Below are 24,007 nucleotides of genomic sequence, written 5' to 3' on the forward strand. Positions count from 1 at the left end.
AAACAAAACTTCTGTGATCGCATGAGAAAATTTGAATTCAAGACCTCCCTTTATTTACATAAGTGAAGAAAATCAACGAATGCCGTAATTATTAAAATAATAAATAATAATAATAATAATAATAATAACAACAATACGATTATTTAGTGTCTATATGATATATATTTTATAGCTTCTTATGTATGCATGTTTATATTTGGTATGAGACATATATATTGATATATGCATGGAGGCAAATGACTTCATTTCAGATTAGTCTGCATTGACTTATTCTAAAATATAATGTAAAGTTTTTAAAAATAGCTAGGGTTACTAAGAAGAAACAATGATCACTAAGCATGGTTCATGGTTTATAGGAATAGAATCCAGTGAGATTGTGAGATTAAGAGTCCGTAAGTGGAGGCTAATTAAGAGTAATTGCTTTTGCAAATTTTATTTTTTTATATGGACTGATAAAAATAAATTATTAGAATAAAAGTGGTTAACAAGAAGAAGAAGCCCACGTTAATTAATTAAAACTGGAAAAAAAAAATTAATTTCATTACTTCCTTGTAAATGATTCACTGGATCAATGATGAAAGCATTGCCTTTCAACAACCGTTGATCATCGATATATATTGGGGTTTTATATCATATTTATATGCACAAATAGGCATGCCTCAGTTACGGCTATGAGAAGCAACAACAAAAATAAAAACAATAATCAGATATAAAACTAAAAAAAAAAAAAAAAAAAAAAAATTCACACGTTGGTGCCTAAATAGAATAATCTCATTTTTGAACATTATTAAAAAATTGAATGAACAAATATATCCATTCGCAAACGCGTCCAAAGGCTGTGTTTTTGCAATTGTTGATTGGAGTACTGGCTAATTTGGAAATAGTTCTACTTACTCTTAATTAAGTACATTCATATTCCTTTAAATACATGTATTGAGGAATCAAAATGTTGTTTACTTCCCCCATTTGCCCTCACTCTCCTGCTGTTAGGGCAAATTTTGGAAAATGGGACCCAATTCTCTAAATTAAACAAGGGTTTAGATGACACAGACATAGTCAGAATGCACTATTAGTTGCTGCCTACATAATTAATTTAATTTTGGACTGGATATTACAAACTACTACCAAATAATTATATTATTATTATTATTATTTATTCACAACAACAATATTCACTTACTTATTTTATTATTTTTATTTTATTTAAAGAAAAAGACTGTTCTGTGGTAGTTAGCCATCCAAGAATGTTTTTTAGTACTAGAAATGCAACATTTTAATTTTAATTATATTATTACGCATTTATCATATCAATGTCTTTGTATATTTGATTATTTGTACTCGCAACAAATGTCATTGCTTAATACTTAAATAGTTAGAAGCTTGATTATGTCAAATATGTAGAGGTTAGGTGGTTACATCAAACTTACTTTGTCATCTTCATTATATACAATATACTATTTTATTTTTATTTATCAAATAAAAAATTTAATTTTATCATATTTTATTTCGACTAGTTAGACCTTTCAATAAATAATAAAAGATTTTAAAATCATTTGGTACACATACGAATTTTGTAAAAGAAGAATATACCATAGACTGGGCTGACTTGCCATCACAATCAGCCCACCATAAAGCTTTCAACACTCCACTGGGCCTGTGATTGAGTTGTCGTTTCATTGTACTATTTGCTTTTCTCAGATTGGGCCCATCTAGTCCAAGGCCTCACAAATATTCAGGTCAGATGGTCCGAACTACACGGCATGTCGTTCTTGAGTTATCGAGTTAAAGTCTTAAATGGGTGACTGGTTTTCAGAGTTGTGGTTGAGTGTATTAATTAATTACCTGTTCTGGTTTTCGTCCGAAGGTCGCATTCACCGTCGCAGTGGCTGATTTACTCTACTTATTTATTACCATTTGCAGGGCGTTCTGTCCTGTCCAATCACTTGGATTGGCAAGCGTTTTATTTGAGACTTGATAGACAGAAACTCTTCCGTTCCAGTTTTGGCGCAGTGAAAAAGGATCTCTTCAATTTGAAGCGTTAACATCCAGATTTGCTGTTTCCTACTATTGATCTCCAGCTCCAGGTACAAATTTTTCCCGACTTAAATCGTAATCGGAGACGTGGATTAGTTTTTCGTTTCCTTCTTCACGTTTCGTAGATCGGATCAGACTCAGACTCAGACTTGGACTCTAGCAATTTTCTGTTCTCCTCCCTTGAAAAGTTTCTGTTTGGTTTATTTGGTAACTTAGCTTCGAGCGTTTTGTTTTATAATTGGATTCGCTGCCCCGCATTGTCGGTGGCGTATTGTTACATTTGTGATTTTCGCGTATTTCAGTTGCACTATCGCTTTCAATATTTGTTTGCATTGAATTAGCAGTGATAGGTTAGCTACTGATTTATTTAAAACTAATTGCAATCACTCAGCTCTTTGTCATATACTGATTTCATTTCTTTTTCTTTTTCTTTTTTTTTTTTTTAAGGTTCGGAGGACTGAGCGAGAAGCCTATGAATGTAGCTGCTGAGTTTGGATAACTGCGTCGAATTTGTGTGACTCGTTGATGTTGTATGTATCGGGATGCTGTAGAGACCGGACACTCATACAGAATTGGTAGCGAGGGCGGCTTTTTTCTTTTTAAAATCATTTTCGCTTCTGGTGGAAGCAAAGAGTAGGCAAAATGATCGTCAACAAGCCGCTGGTCTTGACTTATCTCTACCTTTTGATCTACATTTTGCTTTCATCGGGTGTAATCTTGTATAATAAGGTGATTGTTCAGTATAAACTCTTCTCTTTTCCTTTTTTTATTTTTATTTTTGCTATTGCTGCATTGTTGCTTAACGGGGAAAATTTTTTGAGGTTCACTAGCTTGCATTTGTAGTTCCATTGAATATACATATTTTCTTCTACTTGAGCTATTAATTATCCAGCTGCTGGTTCCATACATTAATTGGAGATGCTCGTGTTATTGTGCCCTTGCATTTAGGTTCTACTATGAGCTTTTTAGAGTGGTTGAGTTATATTGCTGGCGTGTTAGTTTGAGACCCTATTTCATGCTCGGTATTAATTGTCATGGACATGTAGAGGCATTAGAACCCTAGTTTATGTTGGGTTAACATGCTTGGCCCTAGCTAGCTTGGACCCATGTAGGTAGCCATTTTCTCTTGCTCAAGCATGATGCTAACGAATGTTGATTTGCTATATATTTACCCCTTTTTTTCTTTTAGAGCTGTAATCTCTGTTTTTTTTTTTTTTTTTTTTTTTTTTTGGATTGAACATTTTGTGGGCATCTGACTTCATGAATTTTGTCGCAGTGGGTTCTCTCACCGAAATATTTCAACTTTCCATTTCCCATTACTCTAACAATGATCCACATGGCATTTTCGGGAACAGTAGCCTTTTTCCTTGTTCGTGTATTCAAGGTTTGACGCAATGTTGATTCCTTTCATTTATGCATATGATTCCTTTTCTCCCAGGATTAGATTTTGGCTAAGATATTTGTCAATTAGATTTCATTTATGGTCGAGTAAATCTATCAAGTATTGTAGTAATTTGTAGAACCTTATTTTATGGGACTCTGGAACAAAAATAATATTTGCACTTTAAAACTCTTCATGCTATTTTTTGTTGCGTTTCAATGTTTTAGAATCTTAATGAAATAAGTTGAACATCTCTTTGCAAAGCGTAGAATATTAACACATTCCTTCTTATTTTAACTAGCAATTTTTTTTTTTTTAAACCGACAATTTAATAGACAACACTTATTCTTATAAGCAATATGACATTTTTCATCTGGTTCAATGAAGAGATCAAAAACTTCTCACTTCCAATTTCTAAATTTGTTAAATCATTTACCAACTCCTTTATTCTTTAATTGAAAGCACAAACTGAAATATCATAAATCATTTATCATTATACTCTATTTTCTTTTTCAATGTGATTAATTGCTTTAAACTTGTCCCCATTTATCATACAACATTATAAGTCCAGCAAGTGATTGGAGGTTCACATATTGTATTTGCTTGTACTGTAACATGCGGTTTATATTCCCCATTGTACTTATCATCCCCTTCCTCCCATATTTATATCAAAATCTGTATATGACGCACTCTAGTTTCCTAAGGCCTGACCAAAGTGTGATATTGAAATCTCTGCAGTTCCTGTATATTGTTTTGTTTCTTCCTTACTCTTTGTTTTATAAAGGAAATCCTTGTAACTCATCTCCCCCCAACTTTTCACAATGAGCAGGTTGTATCACCAGTCAAAATGACTTTTGAAATGTAAGTGATGCAATTTGCTTTCTCAAAAATCATATATTATTTTTATTCTGTTATAATTCAATTTTTCAAACTTGTTTTCTAGAAATATTTTCCTTGATGTCACAGATATGCAACGTGTGTAGTACCAATAAGTGCCTTCTTTGCAGCCAGCCTTTGGTAAGTGTATGATATTTTGTTCTTGTCATAGAGGTGGCTTTGAATGGTGTCTGAATCTGGCATACATGTTACAAGAGTAGAATTTCGATAGTGCATCATATTTTTCTTATTCTCATAAAGGCAGCATTAAATGGTGTCTAAATCTGGCATACATGTTGCAAGAGTAGAATTTTTGTATTGTATGATATTTTGTTCTTGTCATACAGGCGGCATTAAATGGTGCTAAATCTGGCATACATGTTGCAAGAGTAGAATTTTTGAATATGCAGCAGTTACTGTGTTTGCATATTCAAATATGGCTTAGGCATCCGAGTCACTTGGTTCTTATTTTGGTCCTGTAGCAGCTCTTTGCTTCATATGCAATGTTTTTCATGTGTCAAAACTGCATGATCAAATTATCTGTGTTTTCCTCTTGATTAGGCCTTTTTACAATTTAAAAATTACTTGTCTTCACAGGTTCGGTAACACTGCTTATTTGTACATTTCGGTGGCCTTCATCCAGATGCTTAAAGCTCTAAGTATGTCAATACAGAAGGCAATTAATTTTTTCAATTTGATGGTTGGTGCTATGATGGCTCCTAAAAATTTAAACTAAACAATTAATTTGGATCTTGCAGTGCCAGTAGCGACGTTTGTTGTGGCTGTTTTGTGTGGCACTGACAAAGCAAGGTGTGATGTGTTCTTAAACATGTTGCTGGTCAGTGTTGGGGTTGTCATCTCCTCATACGGGGAAATTCATTTTAATGTAGTTGGCACAGTTTACCAGGTTACAGGCATCTTTGCAGAAGCACTTAGGCTGGTTTTAACTCAAGTCCTCCTTCAGAAGAAGGGCTTGACTCTAAATCCTGTCACCAGCTTATATTACATAGCTCCATGCAGGTACTGCATTTGATGGTTCAATTTTTGTTGTATTCAAGTAAAAAATTCGGGGCCAAAGTTAACAATTTCTTTCTGTTGTCTTTCATATTGATCATTAATTTGCTATGGAACTAGTTTCTTAATTTACATGAAGATTGCATTTGGTATTAAGATGTGTTTATTTAATTTTATATTTCAGCCCAGCCATATAATGTTTTCTGGCCTTTGCTACATTATATCCTTAACACTGAGTTCACCATCTTAAAGTTCGCACTTGTGCATGTTTTCATTCCATACCTGATGTTCTTTGAGACTGAAGGAATTGTATTTGAAGGCATGTTAATGATGCAGTTCTCACATTTTTTTTGGTTTTTCGGGTGCAGTTTTGTCTTTCTGTTTGTGCCTTGGTTTTTACTGGAGAAGCCTAAGATGGAAGTTTCACAGATTCAGTTTAATTTTTGGATCTTCTTCTCTAATGCTCTTTCTGCATTGGCCTTGAACTTCTCCATATTCCTAGTAATTGGTAGAACTGGAGCAGTCACTATAAGGGTTGCTGGTGTTCTGAAAGACTGGATACTAATAGCCCTTTCAACTATCATATTTCCCGAGTCTACGATAACAGGGCTGAATATAATTGGTTATGCAATAGGTATATCAACTAATCATTTGAATTGTGGACCATTCCTGGAAGTTTAATTTTTTTTCTCTTTCACTTTTGTGCAGCACTTTGTGGTGTTGTCATGTACAACTACATAAAGGTTAAGGATGTCCGAGCATCTCAGCTTCCTGAAGCTATTCCGGAAAGAATCACAAAGGTTAATCTTCGTATTAATTCTTAATCTCTTAAAGCATTATACTTTTTCTATTTTTGTTCAAAACTTGCACTGCTAAAACTTCTCATTTTTCTTCGTAATTAGATGATGACTGTTAATATCATTGGAAAATAAAATGTTAACGAATTAATATATTTTAAACAAATTGTTTAAGGTGTAGCAAGTGGGAATTTGTTTCTGAAAAGATTCAAGGAAATTGATGGCACAGTGTACAAGAAATTTCTTTATATGCATATGGAGGTTGACAGAATTGATATATTTTTTTTATCACTCCTGCTTTCTCATTTATTCAGGAATTGGAACCCAATTTTTGAAGTTTTAACTGTGTGCATATACATAAATGTTCCGAAAGTAGAAGTTTGAAATTTTGATGGACCAGTCAACTTTAAACCAAATCTTAGTCGGCAGTGAACAGTTCAAATTGCAGTTTACTTGAGATGACAAGCGAACTATTTCCAGAAAACATTGAGATGCTGTAGTTTCACAAGAAATTATTGTTCATTGGTTTGCTGTTCAGAAAACACTGAATCTGAGCTGAACTAGTTCCATTGCCTTCCACATTTATCCTTGATAACTTAATGCGAAAACTGTATTTTAAGGAAATGCATCTTAGGAATTCAAGTTTGTTCTTCAATACATGGCAATCATAAAAATGGACTACTACCGGCAATGGTCATTAAATTATTGAACAATGCACTGTTTCTTCCTTTTTTTTTTTTTTTTTTAAAAAAACATTTATGATTTGGTTTCCTTATTGGTTTTGACAGGATTGGAAGTTGGAGAAGAAGTCATCTGATATATTTACACCTAATAGCAACAGTGATAACCATGGAGGTGGTGGAGGTAGCAATTCTTCTGATTTGAATGTTGATGAAGAAGCACCTCTAATTCCATCAAGGTTGTCGCACATTGGACGCACGCAATTTAGTAATCATGCGGCATGAATTTTTTGAATGCTCAACCATAGGTGTTGGACCTTTTTTTTTTTTCCCTTTAATATCCTGCAGGAGACTGAAGAAGCAAAATTGCAAAAAGGAAACCAGTTCAAGCACGGTGTGAACCCTTTGATTTCAAGAGCATATTTTCATTTTTTAGCTTATTTGTTTCACCCCTGCGATGAGTAAACGTGAAGGGGCAAGTAACTGTAACTACATTGTAGAATTCACAACTCATCATTTTCTAGTCGTAGTGTACGCAGATGGTAGCTTAGGCCCAGTAGTGGGTGAACAAGCTCCCATTAATATAAGCATTTGAACACTTTGCCTTTCTGAGTGATGATTCAAAAGCTGTCGTGGTGGTTCAGCTGCCCAATAGAAATTAATATGGATACCAAGTTGCTCCATCTCAATTCAATTTTTTGATATATGCTTTCATAGGTTCAGTAAGTAAAAATATTAGGATCAAAACTTCAGAATTCAATTTCATAAGTAATGTACTACTTTTAAACTTATTAGTGCCCCACATTGATCTACAGCCAATCATCACCAAAATGGGAGGTATAATATATGGTAGTGGTACAACACAGGCCACATTAAGTATTTGGCTTCACATTTGACATCAGAGTATATTATTACTTCTGCACAGCAAGTCAGCAAGAGCAACAAAGTTTTACACAAAGAACCAACATGACAATCCATTAAAAACAATGCAAAAGGCCCTCAAATATGATTTACACATATAATCACAAACAGGATATGCACAACTCAGGTAAGAAATGAATTGGGAAAAAAAAATGTAAATGCCCGCCGATAACATCTTCCCACTCTTTCAATACAAATCATAAAAATTAAGTGAGGAAAAACTACTTCTCTGAAATTGTGAATCTACGCAAAATGTTCTGGATCCCTTAGATACAACAGTCTCCTTGAGGGGGCTGGAGGTGCCAATCCAGGAATGTCCCTGATATCTTTGTTGTTGGGGTTGACAATCTGAAAATTTACAAATTGCAATGAGACCATGGAATTTTGTGCAGACATCTCATTCACAGAAAAATATGAAGTTGCACCTCTCTGCTTCATTTTCAACCAAAAAAAAAAAAAAAAAAAATCATGTGCAAGAAGCTTTTTTGTGTGACACCAAAGCAAATATGAATATGGTTTAATAGGATAGCAAAATAGTGCACAGTTAGACATATATCTAATAGAATAGAAGTTACTGACACTCAACTATTAAGCACCACCACAGGCTTTTCAGCATGAACCCATTCAACTCAAACTTTTACAAACTCTAATTTGTTTGAACTTTAAGGTGCTTGTATAAGTGATCCGCACCCTCCAGGCTTTTCAGCACAACAGCGTGAGAGCTTCGCAATTTTTCAAAAACTTCCATAAAAATTTTAAAAAGGACAGCATACCATATGCAACTACTTATTTCTGCATAATTCAAAAATTTTTAATGCATAGCAGTTGTTCACCCCACACCCAACTCTCCCCCCACCCCCCCCCCCCCCCCCACCAGTGTGCACACAGATTTCAATAATTTCCAAATATTTTTCAAAATTAAGAATGCCTAAAGCATAACCCAGTACGAACCATTACAATTTGGTCCAAGAAGTGCCAAGTCTAAGAAAATATATAGCCTTAAAACCATTAAAAGATGAACTGAGGAGGATACCTTCACAACAATAATGGCTATCACACCGCAAACAATGAGAAAGAGAAATAGCATTATACATTTATCTGTAGCCACCTGGAAAAAAAAAGCAGAGAAGATTAGCTTATGAAAAACAACATAAAACATAGAAGTACCCTAAGAAGACTCACAAAACACAACTAACCTGTCTGCCTATCTCCTTCACCAGTTGGGAGGCCTTCTTAATTGAGAACTGAATTGTATCGAGCTCATTGACGATACGCCCCATTTGTTCAGTCTGTCCAATTTGGATATGTTAACAGAATGCTACACCATTAGTAAGGGAAAATGGAAAAAGGAAGAGGCAAATGAGCAACTCAAAAAAATTGATAGATCATACTTGGCCTTTCAAGGTAACAGCAGTTTGAGTTCCCACTTCAATTGTTTGTTCAACAACCTACAGACCAAACATCTACATTATTAATACAAATAAAGGTAACTTTTTATGGAAACATTTTCATGAAGCTATTTACCTTTTTAGAGCGTTCAATGACTTGATCAGTTTCATCCATTGTCTTCATACCAGCATCAACAAGTTCTTGATTTGACATTGCTATAAAGCAGGAATACAAAATACACAGTGAAGCTGATCCAATTCTTTTTTTTTCCTTTTGCAATATTGTGCAAAAATAAGCTCATATACACACGAATATAGGAAGTGATATATCCTTCTTGATGTTTTATTCTCATTTATTGTGAAATTTACGATATGCATCAACAATTTTTTGTGTACCAACTAATGAATAAAAGATTTGTTCAAAAAGCAAGGCAGAACTAACACTTTTTTTTCATTTTCTTATTTGCAGTCATCAACAAACAAAAGTTTGTACAAGGAACATGACATTCAAGTTGTCATCATGTCTGAAATCGGTTGCAAACTTGTGCAACAATTCAACTTTTTAAAAAATGTTGATTGTACACATGACATGATATGGAACCTCACCTGAAGCCATTTGAACATTTTCTTCAGCTGTAGGTTCACTGCCCCCTGCTCCCATATCAAAGAGTTCAACTCTCTTGTTACCGAGGGTATTCATATAACTGCAGTTCCACCATACAAGTCAGGAGTGTGAAGTTCAAAAGTACTACCCAAAAGATGAACTGATGAAAAGCAAACCCCCTCAATTTATGGATCGGATTCTATAGATGAGAAGCATAGTGCACTTTCATAACTAAATTTGCTCATTATCTGCATGTAAGGGCTAAATTCTGATTGAAGACAACAGTTGCTTCCTCCTCTTCAAATGAACCTCAGGCATCATTATAAAATGCAACTGAATTCCACACGGTTCAAACTCCAACCCGTATATCTAACCAAAGAATAAGTAAACTAGGTAGGTGGAACTTACGTTTTTCTCAGCGCCACATAAGAATTCAGCTCTTTTATCTACACATGTAAAAAACAGCAGTTGAATGTGCTAATTATATAATGACGAACATGTTCATGCCATATGGGAGAGAGCCAAGGTATAAAAGAACTGACCATGGATTGCTTCTCATCATTGAGTTGTTTATTTACTTCAGGCGGATTTTTGCTCTCCTCGTCTTTAATTTCACGATCGAACTCTTTAATCAATCTGAAACAGTTTAATTGAATAAATCAGAGAGAGAGAGAGAGAGAGAAGCTTAATGCATATAAAACAAATTATTTTATTCTGATTCTACTCTCTGTTTTTCTTTAACAGCAGAAAAGCTTTTCCTAATATCTTATACAATTGGTGCTTAAATAATATATTATAAGGAAGATGAAGATCCATATATAGTCATACACTGAACCACGTTAAGGACTCCTGAGCATGATTGCACTAATAAAATATTTGAGATTTCAAGCACTTAAACCAAGCTCAAGTCCATTTCCACAACCAACTTCCAAGAAACCAACCAGATGGTTTAAATTTTCTGAAGGCAAACTTATCAGGGAATTCGAACATAGAATGATGTGAAGCATCATAAATCACATGCATATTCTCTCTTCTCATACTAGAGTGGAATTCACTCGGCTTCCAAAAGAAATATAAAATTCAACAAAAAACAGTACATGAGTTCTTGAAAATATGGTTGCAATAATATGTGAATTTTGAAAAACAGAAACCCTTTACCTTTTACACTCCCTCATCTTCCCAGTAAGATCCTCTAGCTGTTTACTTTGTCTGTTGGAATCTTTGATTTTATCCAGCCTCTGGAACCCATTTCTGTATGTATACATGTAAATGTCATAACAAATAACATTTCTCCTTTAATAGTATATTGGGTAGCAATTGCAAGATGGCACATGCACATCCTATCTATGCACGTGCGCAATCTGACATTGGGTAACATAACACTTCAAGTAATGAAGTAATATTTGCACACAGTCAGAGGAAACAACTAAATCGTAATATGAATTTGGATGCTCAATCACATATTAAGGCACCAAAGAAGTGAGGACTAAGATGAACTCTATATCACTTATCAGAAAATCCAAGTAACTTGTTCATATGGCAGAGGAAAAACTACATACCTCTAGTAATATCCTGACATGTACAGATGAAAAAGATGGACTATATTTATTGATAAAACTCTAAGTTTGGACCTTATAAAGCTGTTTCAATTGTGTCAGCACGTAAAGAAAGTTCAGAAGTTAATAGACTGAAGTAAAACCCAAGAATATTTATTCAAAAAAGAGAGATCGCAGCACATAGCCACATGCAAATAACTTATAACACCACATCTCAACAATAACAATGAGATGAATATGGGGCATTACTAATGTGTCCTTCAACTAGAGTATTAAGGGGATTTGGCATTTCACTGTAAGAGATCCACTTCAAGCAAAATGCAACTTCTCCAAAGGCATACACAGAACTGCTATGACTTCCCTAGCAATTAATTAATTCTATTCCATTGAGTGATACTGGAATCTAAAAGTGTCATCATGCTATTTAGCATACATAGTATACACATAGAATATCAGTAGTTGGACCTTAAAAAAAAAAAAAAAAAGTCTCATACTAACATGGCAGAACAAAGAGAACTCTTTCACCATGCTATTGGAAAAAAAAAAAAAAAAATTAGCTAAACAAAATATAAGGATCATAAAGCAAGTGAGCAACGATTAAAAAACTGTAGGCAACTAAAAGAATGAACGCTTGGCAGTTGGCAGCTAACTGATACCAGTGAAGACTCATCTTTGCTTACATGAAATATGCTCCAATTACAAAGTCTGTCCATATGAAAAAACGAAAAGACCAGACATTTACTAAAATGGTTAATAATACGTAACAAAGGTAACTGAAAACATGATAGACAGCAACAAAATTTGCCCCCCGATCTCTCCATAAATTATTGAATTACAGTCTATATGAAAAGGAAGAAGAAGCTGGAGAGGGAGTGCTTACGAGAGAGCTCGAAAATTGTCTTTAATTTCACCATGGATCTGCTCCAACTGAGGGCTCATCTGCAACTGAGTAGCCATATGTTTGACGTCAGTGGCTGGAAGTCTTCAAAATCCCCGGCTACAATATTCCCAAACTGAACCACGGAATTAGATCTCTATTTGCGATTACACTTCAAACTGTCATCTTTCTGAGGAAATTGAACAAGAAACCCTAACCGAACTGCTTTGATAGAGTAATACAGAGTGTCGAAGAAACAAATTTACAGTTGGGGGAGAAACGGAGAGAAATTGGGGATATGTTAGAGTGAGATTTTTCAGATTTTTATGGTTGATGAGGAAAGGGAGCGTGGAATGAAGAAGAAGAAGAAGAGAAAGTGAAAGAGAAAGAATCGCAATCAGCGTCTGGTAATTCCAATTCCAATTATATATTAAGGAAAACAAACAAATGAAAATCTCTGCTCTGCGAATATCTAAAATGAGCCGTTATAATACACAAGGGAAAGAAAACGGTGTTGCTCTGTATATCGCGAGATGTTCTACTTCCACCTTATAAGCTACTGTATTCAACTTCCTCTCCTTTATCATTATTTAAAAAATGAATTAAATGTATAGTTTGGTTTTGATTTAGCTGAAGGTTAAATCGGTTGAAACGGTCGAGTTTAAAAACCATGTTTAGTTAGGATATATATCAAGATACGAGAAATTGAGGAGATCAACAATGAAGAGGATGTTTCGGCTCAGATTAGCAAAGCAGCAATTAAAAATTTTGAAATTAGTCCTTCTATTATTAGGTGGAAATGCGCTGTAAATGAAATGTCCAATGATGCGCATACATACCAACTGCAATGTTGAGTTGACACTGGGGAGTTTAAGCCCAGTCCAAACTTAATCGGGCTAATTATAAGCCCAACTGAATTAATATTGGGCTAATTATGAGTCCAAGTCAGGATTTTTATCGAGCTAGACGGGCGGGTACGATGACCCATGAACAGGTCTGGAAATTACTGACTGCCACGTAAAATGAATCTTATCTTATGTTACGGGTGCAAGCAAAAGCGAGTCTTTGAGATCCACAGATTTGCCAAATGCCAATTCGAATCACATGTACCGAGAGCCATATAAAAAACTAATTAGAGAGGAGAGGGTCCACATAACAGCGGGCCCCACGGTAACCATAACACGAGTTCTACCTCCTCAGGCCAAAGCTGATCGACACGTGTCAGTAACACCACAGTAACAGATTGAGCAATTAAAATTATTTATTTTATGATCTCTATCTGCCAATGGAAAATCGTATAATTTTTATTTTCACTGGCACAGCCGCAGGCAGAGGCAAAGAGGAAAGTGCCGCTTCTTCTTCTACTCCTCTCCTCTCCTCTCTAGACCTGCGGTTAAAATCTAACCCTGGGTTTAGACTTTAGAGGAGACTACACGTCAGTTCTCTTCCTCACTGGGGTGGGGGCTGCGCCTGTGCGATTCTTTTTTCTTTTTATCCCCTTTCTTTCTTTCTTTCTTACAAATTTCAATCAAATATATGTCAGTTTCGCATTTCCCCTTCTTCAGTTTCTCCGTTGGATTGCATGTTGTTAGTGCTGGTTCCATTTCAGGAGCCACAATTCCGATTCCACATCCGATCAAAGAGCCATGGCGGCTAAGAAGGCTTGCGAGTCTTTTTCCAAGTCCCTCATAGAGGACGTCCAGAGATGGGGTGCCATGAAGCAGACGGGAGTCAGCTTGAGGTATATGATGGAGTTTGGCTCCAGACCTACACAAAGGAATTTGTTGATTTCTGCTCAATTCCTTCACAAGGAATTGCCTATTAGGATTGCTAGGAGAGCTATCGAACTCGAGACTCTTCCTTATGGCTTATCGGAAAAACCCGCCGTTTTGAAGGTACTCTCTTGATTTTTCCTTCGATCTATCTGTATTTTTATGTTTTCTTCGATATTATCCACCATCGTCCTCAATTCTTTATTTATATATTTATGCATGTTGGATTTTTTTTTTTCCTTGAATGCGTGTTCATGGGAATGAGGTTTGATGGCAACTGCGGAGTTCCACGGAAGATCAAAATCAATAATTTAACAGTAATTTTGCTATACCTTGCCAAAAAGGCGCAAAAGTGTTTGGAGGAGTTGACCAAGCTTTTCTTCTTATCTAGTTTAACTAATATTATAATAGTTTTATCATGTGATTCTCAGGTCTCTCAAAAATGAACAAAATAATAAAGATTCTGCGTCCTGGATTTTTTTATCTTCATTAATTAATTAGTTTTTCTTTTGTAAATCTGCCATTTTAAAGACAAATCTACTATAGCAAATATTCCTCAGATAGAGATGTCAATATAACCTTTACAATGGACAGCATTTGGGCTTTGTGAACCTTCTTTACTCTCCATGAGAAAAAGATCTAAAATTCTGCCCTTTTTACTTTCCCGAACAGGGAAAATTAAGTACATCCGCTTTTATTTATCTACTGTTAGCTTCTGTCACTTGTTCCTGCTATTTCCAATTCTGGGTAGTGCTTAATAATCCTTTAATAAAGTTAACACTTAGTAATGCCTTTCTTTGTCATGATTCGAGGTGTTACTCTGATTAAGTCCAGATTTTATGAAATTTACGAAATTTACAACTGCTATAAAAAATGCTCATCAAACCTTAACTTTTCATTCTAAGGTGCGAGATTGGTACCTGGACTCTTTCCGCGATCTCAGATCTTTTCCTGACATCAAGGATTCCAATGATGAGAGGGATTTTACTCAAATGATTAAGGCAATTAAGGTCAGACATAACAATGTGGTTCCTATGATGGCTTTAGGTGTCCAACAATTGAAGAAAGGCATGGATCCAAAGATTGTATATGAAGATCTCGATGAGATTCATCAGTTTCTGGATCGGTTTTACATGTCCAGAATTGGAATCAGAATGCTTATCGGTTAGTATTTGCTACTGACTTTCCACTCTCTTCAGAACACATTTGACTGCTTTCTTAATTGGCCAACAACTACTCTATTGACTTTCTTATTAGAGTTGGCTGCTGCTTCTAAACTTCTATATGTTTCCATCTTGGATGATGCTCAGGTCAGCATGTGGAGTTGCACAATCCCAAACCCCCTCCTCATTGCATAGGCTATATTCATACAAAAATGTCTCCGGTTGAAGTTGCACGAAATGCCAGTGAGGATGCTCGTGCTATTTGTTTACGAGAATATGGCAGTGCTCCTGATGTTAATATTTATGGGGATCCCAATTTTACATTCCCGTAAGCTAATACTTCATGTTTGGTTTGAATTTTTTCTATTTACATTTCATTTGTCATCTTTCCAAACTGAAAAAGGAAGTTTCCGTCTTACAACTGATGCTTCTTCCAAAAAGTTATTGGATAGGATCATCTCCATGCCCCCTTCTCTTAAATGGTCTTGGGGTCCCACATGGTGGGGTCAAGATGTATTTGAGAGGGAAGGAGCATATTGTTTCCATACTTTGGGTATTCTTCTCCTCAAACTATTTACTTGATCCTCTCTTCTCATCAAACTATTTACTTGATCCTCTAGTCATAGTTAGTGATTTATAGAGATTATGAAATCTTTTGTTTTATAGATAATCTTCTCTTTTTGAACAGATATGTTCCAGCACACTTGCATCTTATGGTATTTGAGTTAGTCAAGAATTCCTTGCGTGCTGTTCAAGAGCGTTTTATGGACTCAGACAAAATTGCACCTCCTGTCCGGCTAATAGTCGCTGAAGGAATCGAGGATGTAACTATAAAGGTACGATGTCATGTCTCTGAGGGTAATTTTCTTTTTTAATCTTGTTTTTTTGCTCTTTTAGTAATTCATCCCAGTATGGTGGTTACTTGGATTACTCTGTTTTTAAAGCGATATGTTACTTATAAAGGTATTGCTATCTTGTGGCTGTATGCTGTTAGTGAATTGTTCCATGTGCCTCCATTTTTACACTTTTTGTTTTACAATCTGAAATGATCTCGGCTGCAGTTAATCTGTATCTGACAATAAGTTGGTTTTGCTACTTTCATAGGTTTCTGATGAGGGGGGTGGAATACCTAGAAGTGGTCTTCCCAAAATTTTCACATATCTTTACAGCACTGCAAAAAACCCACTAGATGAACATGCTGATCTCGGAACTGCTGATTCAGTCACAATGGCTGGATATGGGTATGGGCTTCCTATTAGCCGATTGTATGCCAAGTATTTTGGAGGAGATCTGCAAATTATATCCATGGAAGGATATGGTGAGTTGGTTTTTCTATGGAATCACATTTAGTTTCTGAGTTGACAATTTTTCACATCTTTGTTGCATGTTCGGGACTTAAATTTTTCATAGATGCAATAAGTTTGTTTTAGCTTGCTTACCCCTTTTCCTTTTGATCTATTGCCTTGTGCATCTTTATGCTTTGCATTCTTGGTCTTTCCTTTTTGCATAGTCCATCAGAAGTTTCCTCTCAAATTTGAGTTAATGGATGCAGGCACTGATGCATATCTTCATTTATCACGATTGGGAGATTCGCAGGAGCCTCTGCCATGAATGTTCAACTAAGTTGACCTTAAACTGAACTATTAGTAGCTGACTCTTGGCAGGATTGAATGCTCTGAAAGGATGCAACTACTTTTAATTGTCCAGTCCAACAAATTGGCGGATATGTAAATGCCCATAACGTTCTATATTATGGATGATAATTTATTCACATCGCTGGTTGTTTACTTTTCTGTTTTTATGCACATTCAAAATACGTTGGAAGCTATGGTCTGCTGCTACAGCCTCCTAACTGCGTGTACAAGGAACTATTTATGAGGCTGCTTGTCTTTAGACACCCTCAAATGATTGATCATAATTCAAGGTCTTCCTAATTAATGGATAATAACAACTAAATAAATTTGATATGCTCAAAATAAAAAACAAACAAAAATATAAAATTAAAGCAATTAAAGAAAAATTTCCTCGGATGGTACAAATATCGCTCTTGTATAACCTTTGACACAAAATGTCAGCAAGAAATACCAGTGCCTTACTTTTCGAGTTCTCTAAAAATGGTTTTATTAATGCCTTCTTTCTTTGGCTCTCTTCCTAGATTGTCGACCCTTTATCTTCCACTTTTCATTTCCAGCTGGCCGACTTTGCTCTTCTATCTCTCTAACCTTACGCTTCCTGCAAGGTGATATCATAAACCTCATTAAGAAAATGGTGTTGAATATTGGACAAAAATCAAACTTTTAGGATTACAATATTTTATGCTTCCGAACTACATAATCCCCCACAAAGAACCCCTTTCTTCAAATTTTCGACACTCGATTTAATAACTCAAATGGACAATGTACAACTACCTGTTCTTCAAGGCATGACCTTCCAAAAATAACACCAGTTGACCCCAATTTACTAATATGTTTATATGTTGGTTTTCATATTAAATAATTGTAAAACGGAGAATGATTATGTCTTGAACTTTTTCATGTTATTAAATTGTTAACAAAGTATAAACCAATTCATCTTCTACTGTATATGAGACAAGATGACTGCCTATCTCACCTGTAAGCTGCAAGGTTACGGTCTGAAAGCAGCTCTTCTGCAAGGGTTGCCTTCCTCTCCTTTTTCGTTAGCCTACCTGAGAAGAAATCTGTTGCCGACTCTATAACTGTGCCAACCTGGTTATTGTCAACAGAACCAAATGCTTTGCCAATTTAACCCAACAAAACTGAGAATAGACGACAATAAGATATAAAATAAAATATCGCGTGCTTATCAGAAACTCTTTGGTTATCAAATTATTAATTTTAGATGGACAACATAGATTTACCTGGAAATACTTGGGCAGTGCTTTTGTTTTTGAATCACCCTTCTTATAGTGCCTCTTCGGATCAAGAGCATTCCTCAACTATATTATATAGCAAATGATAACTAAAGTCAATATACTGCCAGCACTCCTTAAAAGATACAAAACTTAACTTTCAAAAATTACAGGTTCTAATGCAGCAAGTGACACACGTCTCTTGTTTTGGCGATTAGTGAGTAGTTTAACCATATTTTTCCCCAAAAAATTTTTAACTACATTAGCATGCACATACATAACAAGTTTAACAAAAAGTTCATCAATAACTTGGAAAGATAAATAGAATATTCGAGTTCTAACATTATGTTTCAGGTAAATTTATCGATCAATTTCCCTGTTAATGGAGTTTCATAGTTCAATAAATTTTAATTGGACAAAGACCGTTGGCAGAACAAAAATTATAAACTGACTAAACCACAACCTTTGACGCATAAAATATAAAATTGTGGATGTGATTCAGCCAATGGTTAAAGATTAAGTGACAAAAAAAACCAATGCTTGCTCTGTCTCTGAAAATTTAAGAGTAAAGGCCTAAACTTCACAACGGCAAACGAAGTAACGAAGTCATTATATGGCTGGAAGCTCAAAAAGAACTGAGCTTAGAACATGCTAATCATCGGATAAAGCAGCAAATGATTTAAAAACCACCCTTTCCTTGGGAGGAGTTAGCAATTAAATAAGAAAGCCGCAAACATAAACAGAATAAAAAGAAAAAGAAGGGGTGAGGCACCTTAAGTAGCTGGAGATCTTTTTTCAACTCTGGTGTCATTGTTGGGGCAGGCATATCAAACCTATATATATAGTTGATAGGATCAATTATTTTGATATCGAACGAACACATTAAGGAAAATCAGATAGCAGAACTTACCAATCTTTTCCAGCTGAATCTTTGGCTTGGCTTCTGAGTAACTTGTTAACCTTTATAGGATCATTCGGTGGCACAAATAGACCATCAATAAGCTCTGTATTGGATTTCCAAAGTGCACTGCCCTCCGGTTGATCATTACTTTTAGTTTTAACTTTGGTTGAAGATGAGAAAGCCGGCAACTTTGGCTCCCATGAAAGGCCAATCATCGGCTTTTCTTCCATTCTCATATTAAATCAAGCTGTTTTGATCAAATTTAAACCACGCGTCAGATATTAGTAGCTATGAAGGCAACCGTCGGAGAGTCCCGAGTCGATGGTAGAGATTATTAGGCGTATCAATCGCGCCAGATACCAGTGGAGACGAAGGGTCGAAAGTTGATGCTAGGGTTTATTAATAATACCTATCGAGTGATTGATTTTAGAAGCCCGATCCAATTAGAATTAGGCCCGCCCGCCAGCAAAAGTCAGGTGCTTTTTTTGATTTTTTAATACAAAATTAAATCACTATATACATATATATATTATATACTGCTATGTGTGAATATTTTAATTGATGCAGTAAAGTTATCAAAAAAAAAAAAAAAAAAAAAAAGGGACAATTAATTATATTTTCAGTGTGGAATTTTTCATATTATTTTATTTTAATGTTTTAATAGCAAATTTACAATTAAATACTTAAATTAATAATTTTGTGCAAATAAACATATTTAATCAGAATTCTTCATCTAAAAATTGAAATCTTTTTTTCTCTTATTATTTTTAAGTCAAAAAGAAAGTGAAAAAAAAAATTCATACTTTAAAAAAAAAAAAAAAAAAATAGTGATAGTAGAGGCTCAAATCAATTTCCAGCTGATTTCCCCAAAATAAATTGACAATCAAGGGAGAAGAGTAGAGTTGTACAGCAATTCCAGTAATTTTAACCGTCTAAATTTTATAATTTAATCACTCAAATTATCATCAAAAAAATTATGATCATCATTGTCGTTGTCATCATCAGTGGTGCCACCAGCATTAGCAGGATTAACATCCAAGGGTTCAATATCAGCCATACCCACTAGCTCAAGTGGCCCCGTCCCCTTCTGCGCCTCCATAATTCCCTCATTATAATCAATCAAATCATCTTCACATCTGTCTTCAAATGTTGCTCCATTTTCACTGTAAACGACTTCCTATAAAGAGAGCAATTCATGTCACAATTTGTCCAAGTCAACCACTCTGTTTAGTATGTAACATGCATACTTTGAAATTGGAAAAACATTTTTCAACTTAAGTCTAAACCGATAAACCTTCATATAGATTCAGGTTCTCTGCCAACAAATAAATTTATATATTATATATACACTAAGTTAAACAATCACGCCTATTTAGACAATTCAGCTGATATTCATTCACGCTTCAAGTGAAATAATGAGGAGTTCAAATTCTCATTATTCACACACATCGTAGGACCCATAACTCTTTCTCTTGGGAATAGTAATAGTAATCTGTGATGGGTACAGATAGAGAGTGATTACAACATACCTCATCTTCTTGAAAGGAATGCTTCTCTGCTTCTACAATCCAGTCATTTAGTAAGCGCTCCAGCAACAGACCATCAAGGGACATTGAGCTGCTGGACCTTTTCTTTAATTGGCATTCCCTAAGTCGCAAGTTATAATGAACAAACATAAGGTCATCCAACCTTTTCTGAGCAAAGCGATTCTGCCTCTGGCTATGGATCTGATCATATATGCTCCAGGAATGTTCACACCCAAAAGAGGAGCAAGTCTGACTTAGCACACGGACAGCTATTCGCTGCAGCTCTAAGCAGCTTATCCCATGTTGTTGCCACCATGCAGCTGATATTTATAACCAGTCAAAAATTTAATGTTATGTGAGCATTACATATCGATGATCTTAGACTAAGTTTCTTGACGAGAGAAATTCCCACATGCCAATTTAATGCATCACCTGGGTCAAGCTCCGTTCTTGTGCTAATTGCCAATTCTGTTCCCAAATCGCCTTTTGCAGAATTATAATCAGATATCTGAGAGATTATAATACAATATGGTTGAAAAGGAAAACATCTGGCAATGTAGTTAAGGGCATCAAATCCAATCTCAAAGTTCTTACCTGCTTGGATGCAGAAATCTGTCTCACATTATCTGGCTCCAGCCTACGAATGCAATCATTTAATCCACGCATCACCTCTGAATGCTACAATTACAGTATGACCAGTTAGTCATCCAAAAAAAAAAAAAAAATGCAAAAATAAATTTGAAATCAAAGAATCATCAACACAACTCCTACCGCCAAAAAATCAGAACGGTATCTGTATGATGGGTTCAAGAAGTAAGCAGCCATGTATAAAGGATGGTGCAACCACGAGTTCCAGTGATTGTCCAGCACACTCCAGAATGGCCCATATTTACGTGCATCATCTCCATGAATGATTTTGATTGCAAGCTTTGCTCTAAACATGTCATTATATATGTATGGCATTGAAGGGTTTTCGCCTCTATCAATCTTTTGCAGCACTTGCATTACTGGATCTACTGATTTACAAACATACTGTACCTTCTTCCAAAATGGAGCATTTGCTACAATCTTTTCTACCTCTTTTCCCTCATCTGATTTGGAGAGCCGAGAGGAAGCCCATTTACTGGACTGAAACATTCTTCTTAGACTAGTCCTATGTTCCAGCACGCTCTGTAAAGTTGCAAAGCTAGAAGCACATTGAGTAGCTGCTGGCCTCAGAAGTTCCTGCCCCTGGGTAAATTCTTTCATAAGATTTAGCAACCACATGCAGTTGTATATGAGTTTTGTAATCTTTTGGCCTTTCTCCATGCATTCTCCTACACATTTTATCTTTAGAAAATCTTCAAGCATTTGATCAATACAATAGGTGGCACATGGGGTCCAGAATAAACTGCTTCTCTTCTCTTGAAGCATCTTGCCAGCAGCTTTATAACTGGGAGTATTCTCAGTGATTACCTAACAACAGGATAGAAGAAAGCAGGGAAATACAAGTTAGCCATGACGATTTGGTATTTAAGAATGACAAGCTACTTGAGAATCTGAATGAGCAAAGTTGGCTGCTACCTGCACAACATTTTCTTCACCCATCTCTTCCACCACCTTGTCCAATAACTTGAACAGACTTAAAGCATCTTCTAGCATATCACTGGCATCAACTGAAGCTACAAAGTACACACCGTGGGGGCAAGAAACTAAAAGATTGATCAGCGTCCTACCCTCGAGATCCATCCAACTATCTGCCATTATAGAACACCCAGTGATTGCCCAGGATGCCTTATACTCAAATAGGTAGTTTTTAATTGTTGCGATTTCCTCCTGTAGGAAGCGACCAGACATGACATGGCTCTGAGGGCCAACCAAACCTTGTCCATATTGACCAACCAGCTCCAACATCTTATGGAAGTACAGGGAATTTGCTGCTTGTAATGGAACTCCTGCATGGTAAAAAAATTTGCAAATTGCAGAAATAACTTCCTTACGAGATTTTCTGCAGGACCTAGTTCTCATCTTTAACTGTTTGCAAGAAGGTGGTGTTAGATTATTTGGTGTATTGAGAAAAACAGAGTCCAGCCTTGATTTTTTAAATGTCTGTTCTGAGCCATTACTAGAAGTCATCCCCTTGTAAGTCAGTCTCAAATCGTTGCTGAATCTTTTATCACCAATTACCAGCCTTTCCTTCCTCTTGTGAAGGAGATCATCTTGTTCTTGCTCATCATCTTCATCTTCATTATCAGATTGCTTATATAAAGCAGACATTGCCTTGGTATCAGGCTGTCTCTGTCTCCTGCCAGTTCGGTGCCATTTCATATTTTCTTTTATTTTAAGATATACTTCTTCAGGAGCGTTTTTACAAGGAGCTACCTCACCTGGAATTCTGGCTAAATGTTGTTTAAATCGGTTAATACCACCACTGACTACTTTCTCACAATAATTACACTTGACCTTTTTCTTCCTCTCGTCCTGAGCAACACCATGTTCCCACCCAGGGTCAACATAACCTAGTGACCGAACTGGCGTTAAATTTACCACCAAATTCTCATCACCTATCATTTGTTTCCCTTTGCTTTTAAAGGCAACATGCTCATCTTCATCCTCATATTGGAAATTCAAATAAGCTTGCGCATCATCTTGAGATTGTTTAGCTTTCTTATTGGAACGACTTCCCTCCAAATTTTCTTTCATTCTAAGATATACATCCTCTGGAGCCTTATCACAATAAGTGACTTCTCCAGATACTCGAGCTAAATGTTGCTTTAACCTATATATCCCACCGCTAACTACCTTTCCACAATAGTTGCATTTGACCTTCTTCTTCCTATCATCTTGAGCAACACCATGCTCCCATCCCGGATCAACAATTCCAGCGGAGCGGAGCGGAGCCATGGATTCAACCATTCAGGAAAGTTTGCTGCATTTTTAGCAGAATAATCACGAGAAAATGCTAGTAAAAATTTCTTATCTTGTCACAAACATGTGTTTGGCACAAGAAGAAAACTAGTAGTTGACAATTATACCTAACAATGCCATGTAAGAATTTGGTGCAAAAATTAAAAGTCTAGGGTTAGGGACTAAATTGAAAGCACTAGATTATAAATCCACATCTTTACCAGTTCACTTGTAAAATTTGAACAAACAAGTTGGAAACTTTTGTTGTGAGGACGAAGATAGCTAACAATCAATCACAATAATGCAGAAAAATAAAGAGCGAATTTAATTTGTGCCTCTTGATATCAAATATCATCAGTGAAAGCAACAGAAAAGAGGTGTGTGCGGTTACCTGATGAGGCGTGGGCTGGAGCTCAGAATCAGAGAATCGAATCCAACGCCTATTATAGAAATTATTGGCATTTGATTTCCTAGGTTCAGTCGTTTGGGATTTCTGAATTCTTGCAAAGGAACTGGAGATGCTTTGTTAGGGCAAGACTGGAGGGAAATGGAGAAAGAAAGGAAATCGGTGAGTGTGAAACAACGAGATCAGGGATCGGCTGTGTTGGAATCGCGACTCGCGAGTGATATGCTTCAACTCGACGATGCCCAATTTTTCTGCTCAGTGCAAATCTAACTATTCTTTTTCTTTTTTAAAACCCTTTTTTAATAATAAGATTATTATTATTATTATTTATTAAACTGCAAAATGTATCATGAAAA

General features: G+C 35.7%; 5 protein-coding genes across 5 annotated transcripts; 2 read left to right on the forward strand and 3 right to left on the reverse strand.

The window, feature by feature from the left end:
* The first annotated feature begins 1,449 nt into the window (after nucleotides 1-1,449).
* LOC105643622 (Nucleotide-sugar transporter family protein) lies at nucleotides 1,450-7,471 on the forward strand. Its single transcript, XM_089724059.1, has 10 exons — nucleotides 1,450-2,084; nucleotides 2,482-2,763; nucleotides 3,311-3,418; nucleotides 4,245-4,276; nucleotides 4,382-4,432; nucleotides 4,889-4,950; nucleotides 5,050-5,311; nucleotides 5,674-5,939; nucleotides 6,014-6,105; nucleotides 6,891-7,471. Exons 2-10 carry the CDS (start codon nucleotides 2,677-2,679, stop codon nucleotides 7,065-7,067), a joined length of 1,137 nt encoding a protein of 378 aa, XP_089580185.1. The 5' UTR covers nucleotides 1,450-2,084; nucleotides 2,482-2,676; the 3' UTR covers nucleotides 7,068-7,471.
* Nucleotides 7,472-7,729: 258 nt separating this feature from the next.
* On the reverse strand, nucleotides 7,730-12,667 carry NPSN13 (Putative plant snare 13). Its single transcript, XM_012228804.4, has 10 exons — nucleotides 12,132-12,667; nucleotides 10,854-10,946; nucleotides 10,238-10,331; nucleotides 10,104-10,141; nucleotides 9,698-9,795; nucleotides 9,228-9,307; nucleotides 9,095-9,151; nucleotides 8,900-8,992; nucleotides 8,737-8,811; nucleotides 7,730-8,051 (listed from the first exon to the last, which is right to left on the reverse strand). Exons 1-10 carry the CDS (start codon nucleotides 12,206-12,208, stop codon nucleotides 7,947-7,949), a joined length of 810 nt encoding a protein of 269 aa, XP_012084194.1. The 5' UTR covers nucleotides 12,209-12,667; the 3' UTR covers nucleotides 7,730-7,946.
* Nucleotides 12,668-13,429: 762 nt separating this feature from the next.
* On the forward strand, nucleotides 13,430-16,834 carry PDK (pyruvate dehydrogenase kinase). Its single transcript, XM_012228805.4, has 6 exons — nucleotides 13,430-14,023; nucleotides 14,806-15,064; nucleotides 15,211-15,391; nucleotides 15,752-15,899; nucleotides 16,168-16,381; nucleotides 16,616-16,834. The coding sequence occupies exons 1-6, from the start codon at nucleotides 13,775-13,777 to the stop codon at nucleotides 16,672-16,674; spliced, it is 1,110 nt and encodes a 369-aa protein (XP_012084195.1). The 5' UTR covers nucleotides 13,430-13,774; the 3' UTR covers nucleotides 16,675-16,834.
* A 205-nt stretch (nucleotides 16,835-17,039) lies between these two features.
* On the reverse strand, nucleotides 17,040-19,220 carry LOC105643625 (rRNA-processing protein fcf2). The gene is made up of 5 exons (XM_012228806.4): nucleotides 18,843-19,220; nucleotides 18,705-18,765; nucleotides 17,942-18,019; nucleotides 17,674-17,789; nucleotides 17,040-17,295 (listed from the first exon to the last, which is right to left on the reverse strand). Exons 1-5 carry the CDS (start codon nucleotides 19,067-19,069, stop codon nucleotides 17,187-17,189), a joined length of 591 nt encoding a protein of 196 aa, XP_012084196.1. The 5' UTR covers nucleotides 19,070-19,220; the 3' UTR covers nucleotides 17,040-17,186.
* A 463-nt stretch (nucleotides 19,221-19,683) lies between these two features.
* Nucleotides 19,684-23,936, reverse strand: LOC105643626 (hAT dimerization domain-containing protein). The gene is made up of 7 exons (XM_012228807.4): nucleotides 23,637-23,936; nucleotides 21,923-23,267; nucleotides 21,131-21,814; nucleotides 20,954-21,037; nucleotides 20,792-20,867; nucleotides 20,363-20,679; nucleotides 19,684-20,010 (listed from the first exon to the last, which is right to left on the reverse strand). Exons 2-7 carry the CDS (start codon nucleotides 23,252-23,254, stop codon nucleotides 19,780-19,782), a joined length of 2,724 nt encoding a protein of 907 aa, XP_012084197.1. The 5' UTR covers nucleotides 23,255-23,267; nucleotides 23,637-23,936; the 3' UTR covers nucleotides 19,684-19,779.
* Between the last annotated feature and the right edge of the window lie 71 nt (nucleotides 23,937-24,007).

This window comes from Jatropha curcas, chromosome 7 (genome assembly GCF_041381405.1).
Source record: "Jatropha curcas cultivar XTBG-Jc1 chromosome 7, XTBG_Jcur_1.0, whole genome shotgun sequence".
NCBI classification, from domain to species: Eukaryota; Viridiplantae; Streptophyta; class Magnoliopsida; order Malpighiales; family Euphorbiaceae; genus Jatropha; species Jatropha curcas.